We start from the raw sequence: 22,326 nt of genomic DNA, 5'->3' as shown, positions 1-22,326 counted from the left end.
AGGAAGCTGGAGAGGCAAGGAAGGTGACAGGTTACATAGGTCCCTGTTGGTGAGCAGAAATGTTCAGGCCTTAATTCTGAAGAACATAGACTGACACTTGATGGTTTTGAGCAGAGGAGTGTCATATAATTTACATTTTAAGAAGATCTGTCTAATTGCTGTGTTGAACACTGTCTATACTAGGATCACAGGTGGGAGTAGACCACCGAGCTAAGAGACAAGGGAGAAACCAGGGAGCTCAGTGGTCCCCGATAGCATATTCCAGGTCAGGGTGGGGACATCAGTGGAATGTGCAGTGACTGAGTGACCATGCAGCTTGACCTCACAGAATTCACTGACAATTTAGATTGGGAGTATGAGAGAGGAGTCCAGGGTGACTGGAAGGCTCTCGTCTCAAGTTCTGGAGGTCATCATTTCAAATTAACTAAGGAAATAGATGCATTTAATTTCAGGTTTTCATTTGTGAGAATTTTATTTTGTTTGAAGGGGAAAACAAGCAAAAGAAGAGAATTTTAGTTTTGGAAAATGTTTTAGATATTTAAATGGCAGAGTCAAGTGATTAGCAACAAGACCTAGGGCTACAGTTTAAACTTGACAGGTATAAAAAACGAAGACATAGACTTTGCCAGGTTCCTGACCGTCTTGCTCACTGTGGCATTCCTATTACTTCACACAGTACATTGCTTTTAGTTGCTCAGTAAACAAGTGAGAGTACTCAGTAAATGTTTATGACCTGAAGGAACAAAAGTTTGATTGTGAACCTTCAAATCCAGCCATAATTTTTCTCTGTGGAAGCTGGGCGACCGTAGTTCTTGAGGGTAGTGTCAGGAATTTCTTCAGAATGCAACTCCAGAATATTCTTTTCTTATTTCTACACAATAAGTAGCCTGTTTCCTGTAATGTTCTTGATTTTGAACAGTGATTTCCATGTGACCCAGTTAGGATGTTAGTCAGAAAACAGACCTCCAGATAAATAAATGAGTTAACTTGAGCAAAACAGTTTAGAGTTACCTATTAGAATAACAGATCATTTTGTGTAAAACAGTGACTTTGACTTTTCCATAACTGATATTTGGCTGTTTTTCTGACAATAACTGGCCAAGATGTTTGGCTATTTCTTGAGGTCACTCCTGGAAAGAGGAAGTTTGTTTTCCTGTTGCTCAGACAGGAAGAGGTGGATCTAGTTCAGCAAAATGCAGTACCAATTGGTTAGGGCATGAGCTAAAAAGGAGAAAGTGTATGGTGCTCTTTAAAGTTATGCAGCTATAAGCATGAGATGTGTGTGTGTGTGTGTGTGTGTGTGTGTGTGTTAAAAAGCTGAATTTGCAGTGCCAAGGAAATCTATTGTTATAGATTAGACAACAAATTATAAATGATCATTTGACAGTGAAACCAGAGGCACTGAGACAGGATCTAGACAGAGCCACTCACTGGTAGATGCATTAGACACATTTTAATCTTGCTAAGCCTCAAATCTTCATTTTCATTTCACATTTTCTTGAATTTTGGTAAGATATAATTGACTTACAAAATATATATATATTTAAGGTATACAACAAGATGTTTTGATATACATAGTGAGTGTACTGATTCATTCAATAATATTAACAAATCCATCACCTCAATGGTTACCTTCATATGTGTGGTGAGCATATTTAAGATCTACTCTCTTAGCTAATTTCAAATGTACAATATAGTACCTCATAGCTTGGTATACATGAGGAGTTGGTTACAGGAAGCCCCATCTCAGATACCAAAAATCCATGTATGCTCAAGTCCCTTATATAAAATTCCATAAGTTTGTGTATAACCTATGCACATCCTCCCATCCACTTTAAATGTTCTCTAGAATACTTATTACACATTATACAATGTAATTTCTATGTAAATAGCTGTTATAACATAGTAGTTAGGCAATGATGAAAAGAAAAACATTTGTACATATTCAGTACAAACACCAATTTTTTTAATCAAATCTGCAGATGCAGTGGGCTGCCTGTGTAATTAACTGTAATTACCATGCTGTGCATTAGATCTCTGGAATTTATTCATCCTGCATGACTGAAACATTGCACCCTTTGACCAATATTTCCACAGTTTCCCTAGCCACAGCCCCTGGAAACCAGCATTTTACTCTGTTTCTATGAGTTTGACTTTTTTAGATTCCACATGTAAGTGAGATCATGCTGTATTTGTCTCTAGTGTTTACCTTTTTTCACTTAGTGTAATATCTTCCAGGTTCATTTATATTATCACAAATAACAGAATTTTCTTTTTATTTATGGCTGGATAATATTTCATTGTATATGTATATACCATATTTTCTTTTCCAGTTATCTATTGACAGGTACTTAAGATGACTGCAGTTTTAAAACTTCATTCCTAAAGTGGTGATGCATAATTGTGTCATGGGTCACCTCAAAATGTACATAAATTTCTATCTACTAAATGCTTTAAAAAAACAAACATTTACTCTATTGTAGTTATTATTGTTAATGTTACTACAAATGCAATTTTGTATCTTTCTCTTCTTAAAATTATACCATAATTATTTTTCATGGCATTGAAAAGTCTTTATAAGATCCACTTAAAATAGTGCTTATAATGCTTGTATTTAGTCATTCTGGTATTCAGAGCTATTTTTAAAAACCCATACACCTATTTTTGTTAGTATTATGCCATCATGTTAGCATTTAAAAATATGAAGCTTTGTCATAATTTTATTCAGATAAAAACTGTCAACTCTTTTAAACAATTAATATGAAAAGACAATTACAACTCTAAAAGTCTAGCCAGATATATAGTATGAGTTTGAACAGGTAATATATTGTTTTATTGCAATACTTTTTTGCGAGTAATTCTCACTCTACTGTAAAAATATTTCCAATGAGGAGAGTATGAAAAAAAATAGTATCAAAAATGATATAGGTAAAGTTTGCACCCAAACTTTTATCTGAGATAAAATTAAAGAACAAACCAAGAAACTTCTACTGTACCAAAAACAAAATATATAGCTTGCTATCAATAAAAAGTCTGCAGAGTCAGAAAAAAATACCTAAAATCTTATTTTAAAAGATCTCCTCAAGGTTATCAACTCAGAGATGTATTATTTGGAGACGAAGGATTTAAAGTATTTGGAGTTATTTTATAGTCTGTCTCTGCATCATTCTCTCAACTAATGCAGAGTCAAAAAGAGCTGCTTCAGCAGAAGCAGGGAATAATCTACCCAAAAATATACTCTTGAGTTCACATTGGCAACAGTGACACTTCAAGATAGTACTTTTGGGGGTCAGAAAGTTCAAATATTATTTTGCTTTAAAATTTCATAATAAAATATAGTTTCTTGTTCAGAAAGTATTTCATTATCTTCGTTGATATTTAATTGAAAAACATACAATTATACTGCATGTCTTATAATTTATTGTGTTATTTCATTTTATTTTATGAATTTAAAACTATTTTTAATTAAAAGAGCAGCTGGCACAAAATGTTGGTACAACATTTTGAAATTAGCAAAATAATAAACATAAAACACCAATATATCTATTTCCCCTTAGTATCACTGTCATTAATTTTATATTAACATACAACTTTGACTGGCTTATGGCATGATTTCAGAATATACATAAAAACTGAAAACTACTACATCAAAAGGTTTATAAATACCTTTAAGGCATGTATGAACATTGAGAAATTACTCTCTTAAATCAGTTCAGCTGTTTTTTATTTGAATGCTTATCTAATTAACCAACAACTGCAGAAAATTTGGAGTGGGAGATATTCTTAGGCATTGTTGCTGTTAATAGCTGAAGGGTAGATTTCCACAGTGGGCAGCAATGACTAAGTACAGGATGAGACTCAAAATCACATATCTATAGATGACAGGACAAGACTTATCCCCTGAGGGAGCTTGCTGTCTGTGTCAGGCATTACAGTTATACATAAGTAGCAGCACTAAGATAGACATTGGCAAGAGTCAAAATAGGGAAATAAAGATGGAAGGACATGGAGAATGAAGAAATAAACAATCACAAATCACAGGGCAAAAGGTGTCTTTCATAAATAATATGTGCTCTTATTCTATTGATAATAGACCATGTTTCTGTATCTCTATTTTATTTAAAACTGGAAAGTACACTTCAAATTTTTCTTAATGTGGGCTAGGGTTGTAGCTCAGTGGTAAAGTGCTTGCCTTGCACATGTGAGGCCCTGGGTTCAATTCTCAGCACTACAGAAAAATAAATAAATAAAAATAAAGATATTGTGTCCATCTACAACTAATTTTTTTTTAAAATTTCTTAATATTTTTCCCAAATTTTATTTTGGGAATAGCTATCAATATCAATGTTTTACTAAAATAAATGAATTGTAAAAGAAAAAATATCATTGTTATCCAAATTGTGATGTGCAGCAAAAGATTTGTGTCTTTGATTGATAAAAGCTATCATGAGATTACTTGTAAAGATCAAAGAGCCATCCTTATTCTACTCAAAAGAAAATTTACCAATATGTGTTAGCTAAAATTGCATTTGAGAAGAAACTCAAACTGGTGATTTTATTAGTAAAGTTACAAGTTCTAAGCATTTCACTTAATATATCAATGGCTTAGAGGCCAAAAGACTTTATCAATAAACCACATTTGCTTCACTCAAAGCTTAGGATTCTGTTACAAAAACACCATGTGATAGTAATAAATTAATCAAAGATTTCCATTACCATTTACAGCATGCTGGGATACTTTTTTCATGTTACTCCAATAAATACTATCTTATTTTTAATGACTGCCTTCACGATCTATAAAAGCCACCATGTCAACTCTCTGAAAGCATTTCAATAACCTTTTGGGTAAAATCCTTATGGATTTCTTTGAAATCTTGAAAGTTTGTCATTATTGTTAATAGACTAAGTAGAACACCCAGAGAATGGAGTCATGAGCAGTTAAGTCACTTATATAGGGCATGCCACACAGAAGGACTTGCGTGCAGCATTTATATTTCAATGAGGAAAATCATTTTAATTTAGTTCACAAGCTAATGGAACTCTTACAAGCTCAATATGTGCATAAAATTTGGATATAGAGGGATATAACATTGAACTCATAATAAATATTGAGAAAATATTTTAATTTTGTTTTAATTACTACACTCAATAAGTGAAAAAAAAGGTGAAAATGAAGATTTTAATTTTGGATAATTTTCGTTGTACTTACATATGAAAATACAATATATAAGTTTCAAAAGTTTTGCATTTTTGTCCATAACTCACACACTCTGTCTCTCTCTCTCTCCACACCCTCTGCTTATTAATATACATGTACATGTAATGTTAACATATATGTATATGCATATATGGGTGTGTGTGTGTGTGTATATGTGTGTGTGTGTGTGTAATGTATTTATTCTTTGAAATTGTATTTCTGAGTCTTGTGATAATCTAGTCTTATCCCAAAGTTCTTAGTTCCTCCTGAGCTTCTGACTTTCTTGCTGAGGCTTTGGTCATTAACTACTAGAAGCGAAGAGCAATTTTGGTAGGGTCCAGGCATTGTGTTAGTACAAAAGTGACTTCCATCTCACCGAATGAGGACACTGCCTGGGTCCTGCTGGAGCACAACCCTATCCTCATCTCTAGCCCTGTCAACTCCAAACCAATCTATTGATGTTTCTGAAATCAGTGTCAGTTGGGATTGCATTTATATATACTTAAGAGTACATTCCAAAATAATGACGACTCAACACAGGAGGTAATTTTTTTTTTGAGAGAGAGAGAACTTTTTTTAATATTTATTTTTTAGTTATTAGTGGACACAACATCTTTGTTGTGTCCTCTAATAACTAACATATGTGGTGCTGAGGATCGAACTCGGGCCACACGCATGCCAGGCAAGCGCGCTACCACTTGAGCCACATCCCCAGCCCAATTTTTCTTGCATTGAAGAAAATTAGGAGTATCCACTTTTGCCTCCACTTTTGTGGAGGCTGCATTGCCTCAACCATCTTCAGGTTTATCACTTCAACATTGCAAAAACTGTAGTTCTTTCTTCTAGTCCAAGAGAATAGCTAGAGTTCCAATTTTTACCACTTTGTCATAAGTAGCAGAATGGAGAGAGCAGAGAGAAAAAAAAAAACTCATCTATTTTAAGACTTCTATGAGTGAAATCCAAAGAGTGTACTTACCCTCAATAGCCAAACTTAGTCTCAAGGATAGCAGCTGCAGGGTAGACTAGGAAATGCAAAAGCTTCAGCTTACTAGGCTAGGTTCACTGCTCTAAGTACAAGATACCATTGCTAAGTAGAAATATTTGTTAGAGAAACAATAAGAAGATTCTGCTATGCTCTCCAGCAGTCTGAATTATTTATACCATTATCGACAATTTCTTTGCATCATAATATTTGGTTTATCCTTATGTTATAGTTTGGATCTGAATGTCCCGCAAAGGTCTTGTGCTAAAACCATGATTCCCAAATCAGCATGGTTTGGGAGGTGAGTCTTTAAGGCAACCATTGCATCATGATGTCATCACTGATAGCTGAATGGACTACTGGGAGGTAGGAACTAGTTGAAGGAAGTAGGTCAATGGGGCCTGCCCCGGAAGGATTTATCTTCTCCAAATCCCCTTCCTTTCTCTGTCTTTTTCCTGACTCCAATGAGCTGAGCAACTTTCCTCTGCTAGGCCCTTCTGCCATGACATTTCTGCCTTAGAGTCAGTTAACCATGAACTGAACCTCTGAAACTGTGGGCCAAAATAAATCTTTCCTCTTCTAAGTTGTTCTTGTCAGACATTTTGGCCACAACAACCAAAAGGTGAGCAACACACATTATTTAACTCTAAAATCATTGAAGCCTAGGACATATCTTGTCAACTTTTATAGTATGAGGGGCAGGACTGAGAACTCATTTTGGAATACCCAGGAAGATAGATTAGAGAAAGAATTTCTCTTCTCCCATCACGAGCCAGCTTTATCTGCCACCCCTAACAACCCACAGGACTCCACAGTCACTGATGTTGGACAACCAGGACCTAAAGTCAGATTTCTTGTCTCCTAGGTGACTGTTATCCTCTGAAAAAGGCATTTTCTTAGGCTTGCCCTAAAAGGATGGAGGAAAGACCCAAATCCCCTTGCACATCAATCCAAACCTACACAATATGCATCCTAAAAAGTACCTGACCAAGTAAATATACAAGCTTCTGTGGTGTGAATATAGTTTACTCCTTCAGAAACTCATATTGAAACATAATTCCTAACATGAGCTATTAAAGTATAAGACTAGGTAAGACCTTTAAGAAATAATTAGGGTTCTGCTGTCTTGAATGAATTAACCCATTCATGTGACTTATCAGCAAGTTATCTTAAGAATGGGTCTTGGGGCTGTGGATGTGGCTCAAGTGGCAGCACACTTGCCTAGCATGCATGAGGCACTGGGTTCGATTCTCATCACCACATAAAAATAAAAAAATAAAGATATTGTGTCCACCTAAAACTAAAAAATAAATATTAAAAAAAAGAATGGGTCTAATACAAAAGCCAGTTTGGCTAGGACTCTGGCATAATTCCTGTCTCTCACCCTGCCCTATGCCACATTGAGACTCTGCAAGCAAGAAGGTCACCACCATACTCAGCCCCTCAACCTTGGACCATACCTTGGACCATAGCTGTGAGCCAAAATTATCCTCTTTTCTTTAAAATTTACCTAGTGTGCGGCATTGTGTTATTAGCAACAGCAAAGAGGCTAAGATGGAAGACAAGGGTCAACAAAAAAAGAGAAGACACAGGCCTCCCAGTCTATCCATCATCATCTGCAGAAAATGATTGTCCAGGTCTCTCTGCTGTCCATGAAGTACAGATGTGTCTTCTAGGGGAGAGGGTCTCTCATTCTCTTTTGATGGGAAAAGTAAGACTTTAATTTTGTCAGTTGTAGAAGAAAGAATTGTCAGTAAATTTTGAGGTCAAGAAGTTTCCATTTTTATCCTAGGTATTGACAACAGTTGTCTGGGAAATTACCTGGGTACCTTGGGGTCCACTGTAAAGTCAAGTTTAGCCCCTCATCCTGCTCAAGAAGGCAGAGGGCAAACTCCATGTTCCAGCTGGCTCACTGTCCAGGCAATCCAATGTTAGTCCCTGTGCCATTTGAGATATTGCCACTTGTGCTACTATAGCTTTGGGAATCCAGGATGTCACACAGATTATGCCACACTGTAGATGCTCAGTAATGCTGGCGGGAAACCTGATGAATAGAGCTATGATATCTAATGTTGCACCTGAAGCAGCAGCAAAAAATAAATTGATAGTTGAATTATTTCCTTTTTTTATTTAAATGAAACAAAAAATCCTTGCTTTGGATTTAATAACTCTAGAGTGTGTGTTTTATAATGAAAAACCAACCTTCTTGTGATTCTACCAAGGAAAATACGGAACGAGCTTTAGTAGAATATGGCTAAGAGCCTTTGATTACTAGAGTAACCACTCATCAGCATGGAAGAAGCTTCGTGCTGTTCTTTTTTTTTTTTTTTTTTTTTTAACTTACACAGTTCTATCAGTCTGATCCCAATCATCTAATTAGAATAGCTCCCCTTCATTGTAAAATAAAAAAAAAATATTCATTATAAACTAAATTTCTCTTGAGGACTATGGAAGTAAGCAATTATTTGCAGCTGGTATGCAGGTACATTAAGAGCAGCAAGGCTTGGTTGGACACCAATGTTCCTGTTCTGGGCCTGGTAGATTGAAGCAAAGCATTCAGCTTCAGAAGATGAAGAAATTGAATATCACCTTGGGCAGATGAAGTTACTGGAAGTTAATGGAGCTGTGATCATTACGTGATAAATAAGTACTGGGACAAAGTTTTTGAGATATAGCAGGGAATTCAAAAACATTGTATGTACTATTGTTCCAAGTAACTTAGTTAATGATTCTATTCTATACAGATTATTGCTTTTATTGGATAATAATACTTAATAGATAATTCAATTCCAAAATGATCTTATACTCTAATAATAAATCATTAATTTGAGATTTGGACACTACACATTCAAAGTTGCATCTGACAACATTCTACCTACCATAAACAGATTTCTCTAGTGCAATGCTGCCTTCAAAAAAATCCATGAAGTTAGAACTTAAAGACTCCAATAAGAATAGTTTCTTTTGTTAACCACGTTTTCCCTTAAAAAAAAAAATCTTAGTACAGTGAAAGTATGAAATACACTTTAAATTCAACCACAACTGTTTTTTAGGTGGGAGCATTTTATGACAGATTCACAAAATTAATCCATACTTTTGACAGTCTTGTAAGTCCTTCAGAAAAAAAAAAAAGAAAAAAGAAAAACAAAAAAATCAGGATAAATTTTAGCTATTCTATTGACAAGGACAGTAGGGAAATGGAACAAAATTAGTATATTTACAGGACAACCTTTAAGACCATAATCATATGGTTCCTCTCAAATGCACTGGTAATGGACCACAGAGAATTGTAAACAAGATACATCACTTAAATATTGTACACATCAACCTTATCAATCTTAGCACTGAAAGTAAAAGCAATTCATAAAATTAATTTTAGCTTTTCAAAGACAGAAAGATAGAGAAATCATAATTTTAGTTGTATGCATTATTATAAAGTTCTCAAAAGTGATTCCTTTTAAGTATGAGTAAAACATATTTTATTCTCAAAAATATGGGAGTGTTGAGGAACATATTTAGAAGATATGTTGCTAAAGATAGAATGCTGGATTTATTAAAAATAAAATAAAATATAATTATGAAAACAAATTTGGATAATAATAATAATGCTAGCTGTTTTAGTAGAAATATTGGTATTTAGCATAATAAAAATCTAATAAAAACTACATTAAATCTTTAATATATAGCTCAATTTTTTAATGAACTGCCTCAATTAAGGAAAATGTCAACTGCTTGTACTATAATCTTTTTTCTACATGTTAATTTAATTAGACAAAATGAGAAACATACTAAAATAGAATTTCAACCTCAGGATTAAGGGTCCATTATGTTGATAATATTCAGCTGCAACTTTGGTTGTTCATGCCTACACAGTTTCACAGCTAAATTCAATTATAGTTTAGAAATTTTCCCATTTTAAATTTCCTTAATATTCATTAAGGAAATTACTTGTAAATATTTGCTCATCTACTTATTTAAAAAACCTCTTCATTCTTTCACTGCATTTTGTTACAAAAATAAAATGTTAGATTTTTTTATATCATTATTCTTCATACCTTAAAAGTTATTATGCTTCATAACAAAATTGACTTTCAAAAGATGTCATTTTTCTTTTTTCTTTTCTAGAAGTCCATCCATAGAGATGTTTCTGGAAACATCGCTAAATCTGATCAATGTTTTAGATTTCTATAACTCTCTTATAAGTTAATGAAAAACAAATGTGTCTATATAATTTCATATGCAAAGAAACCAAATGGTATTGACAACTTTAAAAATGATCAACCTATGTACTATGTTGCTAGGATAAATCACTAGAATAAGTTTCTAGAATAAAGATTATTTAGTATAATTAAAAATTTGAAAGTCAAAAAAGTAAGATTTTGGCAGAAAGTAGTGCAACTTTTTTTGGTAAATAGCTTTTTATGACATATAAGAGTAAAATAGTTAAAATAAACTCTTTATGAGAGTCCCTGGTTCAAAAATGTTAATCGATAAGTTATGTATCAATAATGCCTTTATGACATCATAGATTGAAAGATCAAATAGTTACATTTAATTTGCCTAATTATTTTAGGCAAAATTACATTTTCAGTTTTTTGGAGACAGTTCTATTTATGTTTATTTATGGTTTTAAATGAAGACATGAAGCAATCTTAGGACCTGACACCTACATTTACAATAATTTTTTTTAAATAAGAGAAATCATAAATGAGTATCAGTTAACACATTTTATTTAGACTTCCAAATAGCTTTCTATTTTCTAATCCATTTCCTCCTCACAAAGGACTATTCACAACACAGATTACAATAGAAAAATTTAATCTTAGCCGAGATTTTTGACAAAGTAGAAAACCAAGAGTAAGAATGTACAGTGGGGCTGGGGCTGGGGCTCAGGAGTAGTGCACTTGCCTGGCATGTGTGAGGCACTGGGTTCGATTTTCAGCACCACATATAGATAAATAAAGGTCTATCAACAACTAAAAAAAATTTAAAAAAAAGAATGTAAAGAAAACTTTCAAAGTAATAGGAAGGTAGGAATGCTGTTCCCTGGAGACCTGAGCCAAAGGCCTGTATCTTCAATTTGCACATTAATAACAATGCATCATAGTTGCTCTTGGGACATAATTATAATATTTAATTTTGCTAAGGAAATGAGCCATTGTAGATAAGTGTAAAAAGATGTAATAAGCTAGTGATTGAAGAACATAAAGGTAGATGAAATTTAATGTAAAGTACAATGTATTACAAATCTAAAAAGAATAATTTAAATCACTTATACATCCTGATGGATTCAGTAACCTCTCAGGACATTATTCTAGACAACTTGATGAAGAAGAGCAATCAAGTATGAATAATCAGAGCTACAACATGAGGAAAGCACAGTTAAAAGTGAAACAATATTAAATAGAAAGTGAGTAACATGGTTTCTGTTTCAAGAGCGCAGTCCTTTTATAAAATGTGGACAGATTTAGATTTTTGTAATATGCAAAAGTCCTAAAGAAAGGAAAAGAAATTAATGAAATAATTTAGACAGGTGTTAAAAGGCAAACAAAATTAACATAGACTCAGGTCTCTCTCTCTCTTTCTCTCTCTCTCTCTCTGTTCCTAAGTGTTGGTGCTCATTTATAAATCTTTATGAAGGGAACCTTGAGGAGAAAAGAAACCATACAAAACAAGGACATTTGCAAATGTTAAACAGAATAATGGAAAGATTTAGTGATTTTTTGAAGCTCATAGAACAATTGAACAACCAGGCTGGGAAGGAACTTGGGCCTCCTCCCTTCCATGCAACACTGAAAATTAGCAGATGCTTTTTGCACCACCTTCCACTGAGAAGGTTACCAGCAGGAAAGCCCGTCAAATGTTCCTACTCGTAATCTTGGAAAATCATTTTAAAAATGGTCTTTGAAAGACTAACTTGAGGTTCATAATTAGATGATTAAATTACAGATACCTAAGTAGAAATGTATATTAAAATATTGTAATGTATTTTTATTACAAAATGTTGACAAATATTAATACAGATTATAAAGATCCAAATTTCCAGAGAGCTATGTTTGAATATTGCAACATCTCTTTCCATAGTGGAAATTATATTATATATTACATTATAAATTTAACACTAGACAAAAAAGAATTTGTCCCCCACCCCCAACCCAGAACTTAGAATTACTGTAAATAGAACTGTTTTGCTGACTTTTATTTTAAATTTAAATTCAATAGATAATACTTCGATATTCCAATGATAAAAAAATGCATCTGTATACTTACAGGACCTCTGAGACAATCAACTTCCAGCTAATCTCTGAAAGTAAGAGACCACATTAAGAAGAAGCATTTAACAAAGAAGTCCATTTTGTGATAACTCAGTTCTTATCCTTATGGGAGTTCCCATAGTCTGAATGGGTTCCAGTTTCACTTTGCTAAACGATTTTTGTTTTAACTTTCAATATTACTTTGTTGTGATAAAGTCTTCTTTCTTTATCTTTCTGGAGTACTTTTGCCATTTGTACATTGTTCAAGCTGGTTTTGATAAAAATTGAGGCTCAGGGAAAAATAATGTGGTAGATGGTAATCCAGCTGTGCTATAGGAACTGTGGTAGTGTGAAGTCATGAGAAATGACCCAAATTAACAAATTGATGATGAAAGTCCAGTAATTTGAGAAAGTCAAATGAACTGTGATGACTAAGGTTTGGAGGTTCAGTATTATGGTTTGACAAACAGAATCCAATCACATTAACACTTAGGTGAGAATTAAGACACTGTCTCAAAGGCCTCAGGAAGGAAGTTCCAGGAGCAGCATTATGTTTCTAGTAGAGGCCTTTGCAGTACTTCGGGGAAGGTCTTTTCAATCAACTGTGCACTGATTTACTGTATTTAGATGAGCTGAATGTTTAAAGTATGGATGTTTGATAATTCTGACAGGTAATGCACTATCTCAATTTCCATGTAACAGGTCAACTGATACCCAATAAAGTTAAAGAATCCATTCAAGATAAAAGCTAGAGCTAAACTGAGGTTTTCACATTGAATACCTTCCATAGCAAACTCAAATCTGTCCAAGAACTTTTCGAGGAAATCCTGTATAATTCAGCATTTGTAAACAGACCTCAGATAGAAGTAAGCATAAATATGATAAGATCTTACATTGATGATAGAATACGCCAATACAATGGTGTATTTCCTAAAAATCACAATTAGGTAGGCAGCTTAAAGTGACTTGACTTCCATGTGCCATATTTAGCCACATTTAAGCTCCAAGTGATCATTCTATCTTCAAAAGCCAAACATGCCCCAATGGCACCCAAAGGAAATGTGTTGATAAAAGTTTAGACATACAGTTCAATATTCCTTTGTAAAACACCTCTTTCAAACACGCTTTCTTTCATTGACAATTATATTTTTTATTGAAAATTCTCAATGCTTCTGTGTAAGTAATGTAAAGATGATGGATTCAGAGTTACACAGTGATTACATGTATTCCTTTAGGGAATGCAGGCTTCTTCGATCAATATATTTTTAAACAATTTTGATATTGCAACTTGCCATCTGTAAACCAGAAGTATAGTAGTAAACACTTGTGTTCACCTGTATGCTATCATTTTCTTAATGAGAAGTATGAATAGATTTTTACCTTTAGAAAGAATGCCCAGGTGAAAGGAAGGCTTGAAAAATATTTTAATAAGAAATTCAAGTTTTAATTCTGTTTCGCTAATTTTTAAGCAATGTACAGAGAAGAATTATATTTTAAAAGATTTGGCTGTCTTCTCTATTCTTTGGGATAAAACTAAAGATTAAGCATGTGTAACAGATATATGGGGTAAATTATTTTAGAATAATGATTTTTTTAAAATAGATGCTGTATTTCAGTTTATAGCTTGTCTCAGAAAATAATTCACTTCTATATTTAAGCCTTTTGAAGTTAGTTTCTCTGTATATACAGCACATGGAAACTCAGCTTCACATGAAGGAACTAGTTTCACCTAAACAGAGTCAGATCTGTTTTATCGGTGTACTTCCAATTTTAAAGTATGGATGTTTGATAAATTGATTTTATTTAAATTTACCTTTTTTGTTGCAAAAAAGGCTCAATTTTTTTCTCCTTCAAAGGTAGTTCTTACCATAGCTTTCCTCTTTGTGAGAATAGCTCATTCTTCCACTCACATAACTTGAAAATCTGTATACTCTCTACCTCAAACATGTACTTACCTCACCATCCCTAAATCTTCTACTCTTGTTCAGGAATTTGTTGTTTACTGCCTGTACTCTTTGTATTCTATTCTTGCTTCCTTGCCTTTGGTATCTTCTTAAAATCCATCATTTGTGTTGCTATCAGATTTTTTCTGTTGAATTGCTATCCTATTTAAAAAGAGAGGTATCCTCCTGTAATCCCATCTGCTCAGGAGACTGAGACATACTGATGAAAAGTTCAAGGCCAGCCTGGACAACTTAGTGAGATACTGTCTCAAACAAATTAAATAAACAAAAAGATCTAGGGATACAGCTCAGTGGTACAGGTGCACCCCTCCTCCCTGACTCCCTGTTCAATCCCCAGTAGGAAGAGTTTGGAAGAGCAGAAAGAGAAAGATAAAAGAAATCTTTAAAAGAAAAGTTTTGTGTTTGTTGTTGTTCTTGTTTTACCTTAAGGGTTTTCAAGGTCCTTAAGTAGCACTATCTGATGGCTTCTCATTCTTTCAACAACCTCCTGAGGGTAGGGACACTAAGGAAGGAATATAGTAGGTAACTAAGAGCAAAATAGCCTGAGATTGAATCAAGCCCAGCTACTAAGAATAACTGTGACTCTGAGCAAGGCATGTAACACTCTCTTCCTTCTTAGCTTCACATATTGTGGTATTACTCTCAGGAATTTTTGGTCGTCTTTAAACTAAATTAGAAAGGATCCAGGAAAATGCTGCGGAGAGCCAGGGAAATGTGTCTATACTTAAGCACTTAATGTCTTTGTGATGTGTCATTATGACTCATTTTGATTTTTACCACCACTATTTTGTTAAACTCCATGGAGCTGGGGGGACCACAGCTGTTCATAGTTTTGAAGATGCTGTCTATAAAATGTCCATTCACGGTTGACATTGGGTGAATCAGACTTTGGGATTTGACAGGGTAAATCCAAATATTTCCAGGCACAATGGCTACTGTAGATGGTATGAACATCAGTCATTTCTTTTCCTTAAATTGATTTTATTTAAATTTACCTAGAATTTGATTTCTTTAACATACAATACATTGAACCCATTTTAAGTACACAATTAGATGAGTTTTGACCAATGCTTGTACTCATGTATTACCATCTCAATCAAGATATGCAATATTACCATTACCCCCAATTTTGCAGTCAATTCACTCGTCTTTCCCATTCTAGGAAACCACTGATCTGCATTCCCATTATTACATTTTATTTTACCTGCCGGTTATACTTAATTTTTAAGCTAGAATTGTTTTTATGTTCCAACCTGAATCATGTTTCTACATAATGAACTTATTCAGTAACAAGCAAAAGGAAAACCATCCATGATGCATAAATTGTTCTGGGGTGAGAAAGTAGATACAAGTGTATTTTAAGTGAAACAGTTTAAAAATGGTCCGAAGCTGTTTTATTTTTGAAATTTTGCTTTTGTTGCTGTTTGGTTTTTATCATTCTATTTTTTGTTGTTGTTGTTTATTTATTTATTTTTGTGCAGTTGTTTTAGCTGTTTGTTTTTTGTTTTTTTTTTTTTTTTTTTGTCTATCTGTTTGTTTGTGTGTGTACAGTTGTTTTAGCAATTCTAATCTCTTCTCCCTGTAACCCTGAGTTCCAGCAAGGTGAGTACTGAGTATTGGCAATGCTGTATTGCATGAACCCAGGTCTATTGACTACTTTTTGGTCAATTGCTCCTTATGGAAGTTAATTATTGAACAGTAGGAGGCTGTATCCTGGAGTACAGTTTGCAGGGAGGACCCCTAAAATCTAGCTAGCTCTGTATGCCCTCAGGAAGCTATTCCATGGGTCTCCGGGAGATTTTTGACTATTGAACACAGGTCTTGAGGGTGACACTCTGAGATCTGCTCCTGGGGTCAAAAGATGCACAGGGGATCTACAATAGTCCTGGCAGCTGTAGTCACCAGGCAGGGAATGCAGCCCAGGTGGCCTGGGGAAAGGGTCCAGAGGCCGGACGTGGCCTGCAGACTCAGGACTTGACACACAAACTCACACAAAAGAGGCCGGAAAGTGTCCGGAGGAAGCCCGTGCGTCACGGGGGACGGAGCCCAGCCGGACCCTGCCGCGCCCGCCCCGCCATCCAGGGTACAGGGTCCCGCACAGCCAGCCGCGCTCACTGCCAGCCCCACCGCCGCGGCCGCCGCCAATGAAGCTTCTCCCGCTCCTAGGTGAGTGCTTGGCGTCTCTGGTCACCGCGGTAGCGGGGGAAAAGTCACTTGTAGGAATGGGGAGTTTTTACAAGGTGGACCTCACGTGGTATGCACATCTGGCAGAGTCTCTGAGGAGGACTGACGCAGGACTTCTTAGGATGTTTTTCTCCTTGGCCTTTCAATTCTAGAACTTGGTATTCAAGGATCAGGGATATTACTTTTTTACTCATACTGGAGAAGTCCCCAAAGCCCTCAAAGACTCAGACTTTGACCTTTTTTTTTCTGATCTCCCCCCACCCCCCAAGAAACCTGGGACATCCAAGCCATTAGCACTTGTGGGAGGCTTCCTGACATTTTAAGGGGATTGCCTGCCCAGACTTTGGGTTCATTGAAAATACCATTTTGATGATGCTGCCCTGAAAGATAATAAATCACATCTCGGAAGGCGAATTAATTCTGGTTTAGACAGTATATACAGTCCTACGTGGGCCTGGGATTTAGAATTGAATGTTTAAGGATCTCTTGGTGCCAGATAGGGACAATTTATCTCAGATGTCTGTTTTCAGAACAATGACTTCATGATTCATAACTGTTGGTCCCCAAGCCTTCTCTTGAGAAGACCTGGAACAACAATAAAAAAAGGAACACCCTATGCTTTTTCTTATCTTAACAGTCCATAAAATAGCATTTCCAAGTTTATTTTCAGCAACTTTGAAATAAAATCTTGTTCTGTTTTTGTTGGTCGTGTTTGGGTGATATTCCATTTCTGGAAGATCAATCTTTGAACAGTATGTTGTATTTTGTTTTAATTTCCCCTAATGTAAGAAAATGTAAAAAAAAATGTGTTATAAGATAAGCAGAATTAACAATCATTAGAACACAGAGGAAAGAATAAACAACAATTACATTTGTCTTCCTAGATAATAAGGTATCATCTTAAAATAACACATATTTGAATATAAGACCCAAATAACAGATTTCCTTGATTTCTGAAAAAAAAAAATTACAATAATTACTCCCAAAAGAGAAAAATTGCTTTACAATCTTGCAGTTACCTGTGAGGAATGGTATTAGATCACCTTGGTACAATGATCTGGAAACATAGTTTTTATTACAAAACTGTGCTGCTTATTATATTTTAGTTTTGTCAAGCTTTACTTGATAAGGATTGAAATTGAAAAAGGTCTTTTTCTTTTTGCCTGGTTGCTTTTGTGCTGTTATTTAGCTAAATGCTCCCTTGGGAAATTTTCATGATCCATTTATCTAAATGGAAAGAAAGAGGAATATTTGTATTTATTATATTCTAACTCAACAATGAGGGGATGTTTTTGAAAAAAAGTTTTTTTTCTGTTGTATCTAGTGGGTTTTTCCACTTTGTTGAATTGTGCCCATACTCAAAATTGCACCAAGACACCCTGTCTCTCAAATGCAAAATGTGAAATCCGCAATGGAGTTGAAGCCTGCTACTGCAACCTGGGATTTACAGGAAATGGTGTCACAATTTGTAAAGGTACGCCATTTTATTATCTTTTATCGATTTTACTGAAAAATTCAATTTCTGATATGAGGTATTTATGGTCTTCCAGAAATTAACTTGTTTCACCTTATCCCATTAGATTGCAGGCTATTGAAAAAAAGCTTAATTAAACAAATTTGAATGTCCTATGTAAATTTATACTGTATTTTTTATTTTTGATGACACCATGTGCATCCATCTTTCGTTGTGAATATTAAAGATTGTTCTAGAACCTAAATTGGAACATTTAGGTTCCAAGAGCAGAGTCACTACTTTGAGGGCACAGGAACAGAGGGTTCATGGTAAGGTTACACTCAAAGAGGTGGTACTTAGAGACTTTCCTAACATTTGACTAACTAAAGTTGAGGACATTAAGAGATTTGAGGTTTTCTTTTGCATACTCTTAAGTGTGGGAAGTAAAAGGGAAGGAAGGGAGGCAGAAAAGAATAGAAGGAAATTTTGAAGACCTTCTAATTCTGAAGTAGAGTCTTTCATAGAACTTGAAGGTAGAGCCCAGAGATTGCCAGAAAGGGTCCTCCAAGGGTGCCCATTGACTTAGTAAACAGAACATCAATTGATAAACAAATTTAGGTGATTCCTTGTGTGTGGTTTCCACCAGCAGTAGCACTCCTCAGCTCCCTACAAGCCTCACTCAATCTTCATTTATTTTCTTTCATTTTCAAAAGGATCTAATTTTAACTAGGTCCATAGCACAGAATTCTGTGTAGGTAGGAAAGAGAGAGAGAAAGAGAAAGAGAGAAAGTTTCAAGTCATATAAATTAGTTTTATGTATAATTAAATGGCAAGTTCAAATTACAGCTGTATGGTATTATACTTCTAAGTGTATTTAAGATAACATGGACTTTTTCCAATTAAGCCAGGATATTGTGCATTGTTAATATTGTATGTGGTTGCTTATAGCACAAACAAGTTGTATCTCGTGATTCAATTTGATAGGCTTTTAAAACGATTAAATACGTAGTATATAGTAAGACCAAACCTCATCATAATTAGTTTAATGTTTAAAAAATGTACAGCAAAGCTACAGTTTGCTTAATGGTTCATTAGATCAGGCGTTTCTGTTTTTACATACAGCCAGAATTTGTAATATACTATTCTACGATCACTACAAAATACTTTCCATAAATAATCATAGATTTTTATTGTGTATTTAATTGAATGGCATTATGGGAAGTTGATGGCTGAGTGACCTTCAAAATATTGCATCAAATATATTAGTATGCTTTTCCACTAATCATTACAAATTGTATCATTGTATTTCATAAGCAGCATTGCCTTTTTGTTATTTAGATACTTTTCAATTGCCATAATTACCGTCATTAACATCAATAAATTTCCACAATTTGGACATTCAGCAGCCAACCAGCTTATAATCATGCTTTTAATGATTTCTTTTTTTTTAAAGCATCTTCCATTATCTAATACAGTTGTTTTTCACTCAACTGCCTGAGTCAATAGCCACTTAAAATACAGAAAATATTTTCCATCAGAAAAAACAAAACAGCAAAAAACCCCAAAAGACATTTAGACCTTTTGACCTTCAATTTCTCCTCACTCAGAACACAATTTAGAGTGGAAATCACTTTTCTTATTATGTTCATGTTAAATCCCCTTTGTATTTATAGAAAGTTATATATTCACTTGTTTTAATATTTATTACCTGAGGTTTGTAATGTTTTCCTAAAACTAACACGGTTTAAATAGTGATTTTTTAATCTTTTTTTTTTTTTTACCTCTTAACTAATTCACTAACATATTTTTGACATATTTTCTCAGAGGGTACACTTATATGTTCCTTAGAATTAAACCTAAAACATTGTATTCTCAATCGCTGAGTGGGTTATATTTTGAGTTAGAAAATTCCTTTCTTGACTTTTTCATCTCTAGACACATTCCTCACAATCCTTATCTTTCTCTACAATTTATATTGCACTAATAAGGAATGTCTGGATAGGAGTTTATCTGTAAAGGTGTCTACTTATTTAAAAATAAATGTTGTTTTCTTTCTAACATCATCATCATTATGACCATTATAAAATTTGGGTCTCTTAAACATACCTAAGATATAACCCAATTTCACTAAATGTACAAGAACAAGTGTTGAACTAATCTTGTACAAATTGGATTACAGGATTCCTTGGAAATAAATATTAATAGAAGTGAATTGATGTTATTTACTCAGTTTTCTGTCAAATATGTATTGACCTTATTCATCATCATTATCATCATTATCATCTCAAACTAGAAATTAGAAGCAGATATAAAGGGAAGCATTTAGTTCAATGCATGTGCAGGTGAGCGGATGAATATACAAGTCCCTTTACTTGCAGATAAACTCATTAGGTGCAGCTGTGTTCTTGGGAACCTTATGGAATCTGAATGAGGAAAAAATGATTTCCCAAATGAGGATAGAAAGGGTCAGGAAAGATGTATTGACAGCTTGTGCACAGGTATAGGAATCTTTTCATAGCTTGAAACATGATTATTGTGAAACAATATCGCAAGGAAAATAATGAAGTATTGGTGCCAACACACAGGAAGAAACACCTTGCAATTAACTGGAATTTTTTTCATCATATCTAATAACATACATATTTCTAGTGTGGGATGGTGGCATACACTTGTAATCTCGCAGCACATCAGGAGGCTGAGGCAAGAAGATGGCCAGTTCAAGGTCAGCCTCAGCAACTTAGCAAATATGTACTTCTAGAATTCAACTAGAAGAAAGTTATAACAAATTAGAGAACAAGGGCACTAGTAAAGGGAGAGCAAATGCTGTTGCAATAGCTATCTAACAGGAAGAAATAGCCCATGGATTCAGAATGTTGGAGAAGTATTAGTTCAAATAACTCATCAGCAAGATTCTTTTTATTTTTTTCTTCAGCAGGATTCTATCTGGGCTAAAATATAAATGCTGAGGACAAGTGATTGCTTTCATGCTAGTTTGTTCCTTAGCAATAAAGAGGACACTCATCACTAGGCATCAGAACTGATGCAAGACACACAAAAATGTGTGTGTGTGTGTGTGTTACAAGTGTACGCATATCAGTTAACCCAATTAACTATACTGTCTAAACCATGCTTCACAAATAGTAAGTTTTAAATATTTAATGAAGTCATAATTTCCACAATAGAAATGTAAACAGAAAAATAATTCTAACTGCTCATCTTTGAATTTCATTTCTAGAATATTTTACATTTAACTGTGATAGATATGGACAGGGTTGAGCATTCCTAACCCAAACATCAAACATCTGATATGCATAATATTATGAGCCCAAACATTAGCACAAGTGGATAATTCCACACTTTACCTCATGCAATAGGTTGCAGGTTATGAATTACCTTTAAATCACATAGATGTGTAACTTCTGTGAAGTTGCATACCTAGAATATAGGATGGATCAAAACTACCTGGTTCAAGTCACTCCAGAAAAGCCATTTAAATTTAAACACTTCTAAATCTCAAGGCTTCAATGGGTATCTTTTTATATTTTCTTTCCGTTCCCATCAGGAACGCTCAGCTCCTCTGATAATTCACCTAAAACTTTTCCTACCCTTATATATTTATTACTTTTTTGTGTTACTGAAACTTGGGGTACAGAGTTGGTAATAGGCTAGCACATATTTCCTTCCTCTCTTCCTTCTTCCTTCCCTCTTATTTCCTTTCTTCATTTTTTCTCTCTTGTCTTCCTACCTTTCTTTCCTTCTTTTTTTTTAATTAAAATGTTTAGGAGGAGTTGGCTCTTTATCTTTAGATAGTATTTCAAGAATATTAAAAGAACTTAAATATATGACTCAATAATATTACACAGGCATGTTATGCATCATAGATATGTAGCTAAAAATCTTTGGGGAAGCAAATACTTTTGCAAAACGAATGCATTTTACCTACTTCAGAAGAATTTCCCAACTGAATGAATACTGCTAAAAATTTGGAAAAGTAGGAACTCTGAGGTACATGTAGATAGTATACCAGATTTCCTTAATATAAGTTTTATATTTCTTTGGCATTTCTTGTAACTGAATGGAAAGTGAAACCTATTTAAGGAATAGTCATCTAAATTAACTCAAGGTTTCCACTGCAGGATGCAGATTTCCGTAAAGTTTATCCAAATAAATAAAATATCTTTTTCAATTTTATAAATCCTTTCCATGTACTAGAAATATGACCTCTTTCTTCTCTTCAAAAGGAGGTTACACAACAGAGAGAATAAAACTGCTACAATAATTAGGTGGAATTT

The 22,326-nt window shown here is 34.3% G+C and overlaps 1 protein-coding gene across 2 annotated transcripts in view; it reads left to right on the top strand.

Annotated features, from left to right (window-relative positions):
- The first annotated feature begins 16,432 nt into the window (after window positions 1–16,432).
- The window catches only part of Adgrl4 (adhesion G protein-coupled receptor L4), a 103,508-nt gene continuing 97,614 nt past the window's right edge, over window positions 16,433–22,326 (top strand). For both annotated transcript variants that reach the window (XM_027935227.2, XM_027935226.2), the window contains exons 1-2: window positions 16,433–16,563; window positions 17,906–18,055. In XM_027935227.2, the coding sequence (XP_027791028.2) occupies window positions 16,542–16,563; window positions 17,906–18,055 (172 nt within the window). In that variant the 5' untranslated portion in view covers window positions 16,433–16,541. The remainder of the gene's footprint in view (window positions 16,564–17,905; window positions 18,056–22,326) is intronic.

The sequence above is a fragment of the Marmota flaviventris genome, chromosome 10 (assembly GCF_047511675.1).
Source record: "Marmota flaviventris isolate mMarFla1 chromosome 10, mMarFla1.hap1, whole genome shotgun sequence".
Lineage (NCBI taxonomy): Eukaryota > Metazoa > Chordata > Mammalia > Rodentia > Sciuridae > Marmota > Marmota flaviventris.
Note: the sequence above shows the minus strand (reverse complement) of the source record. Positions and strands in the feature narration are given on the sequence as shown.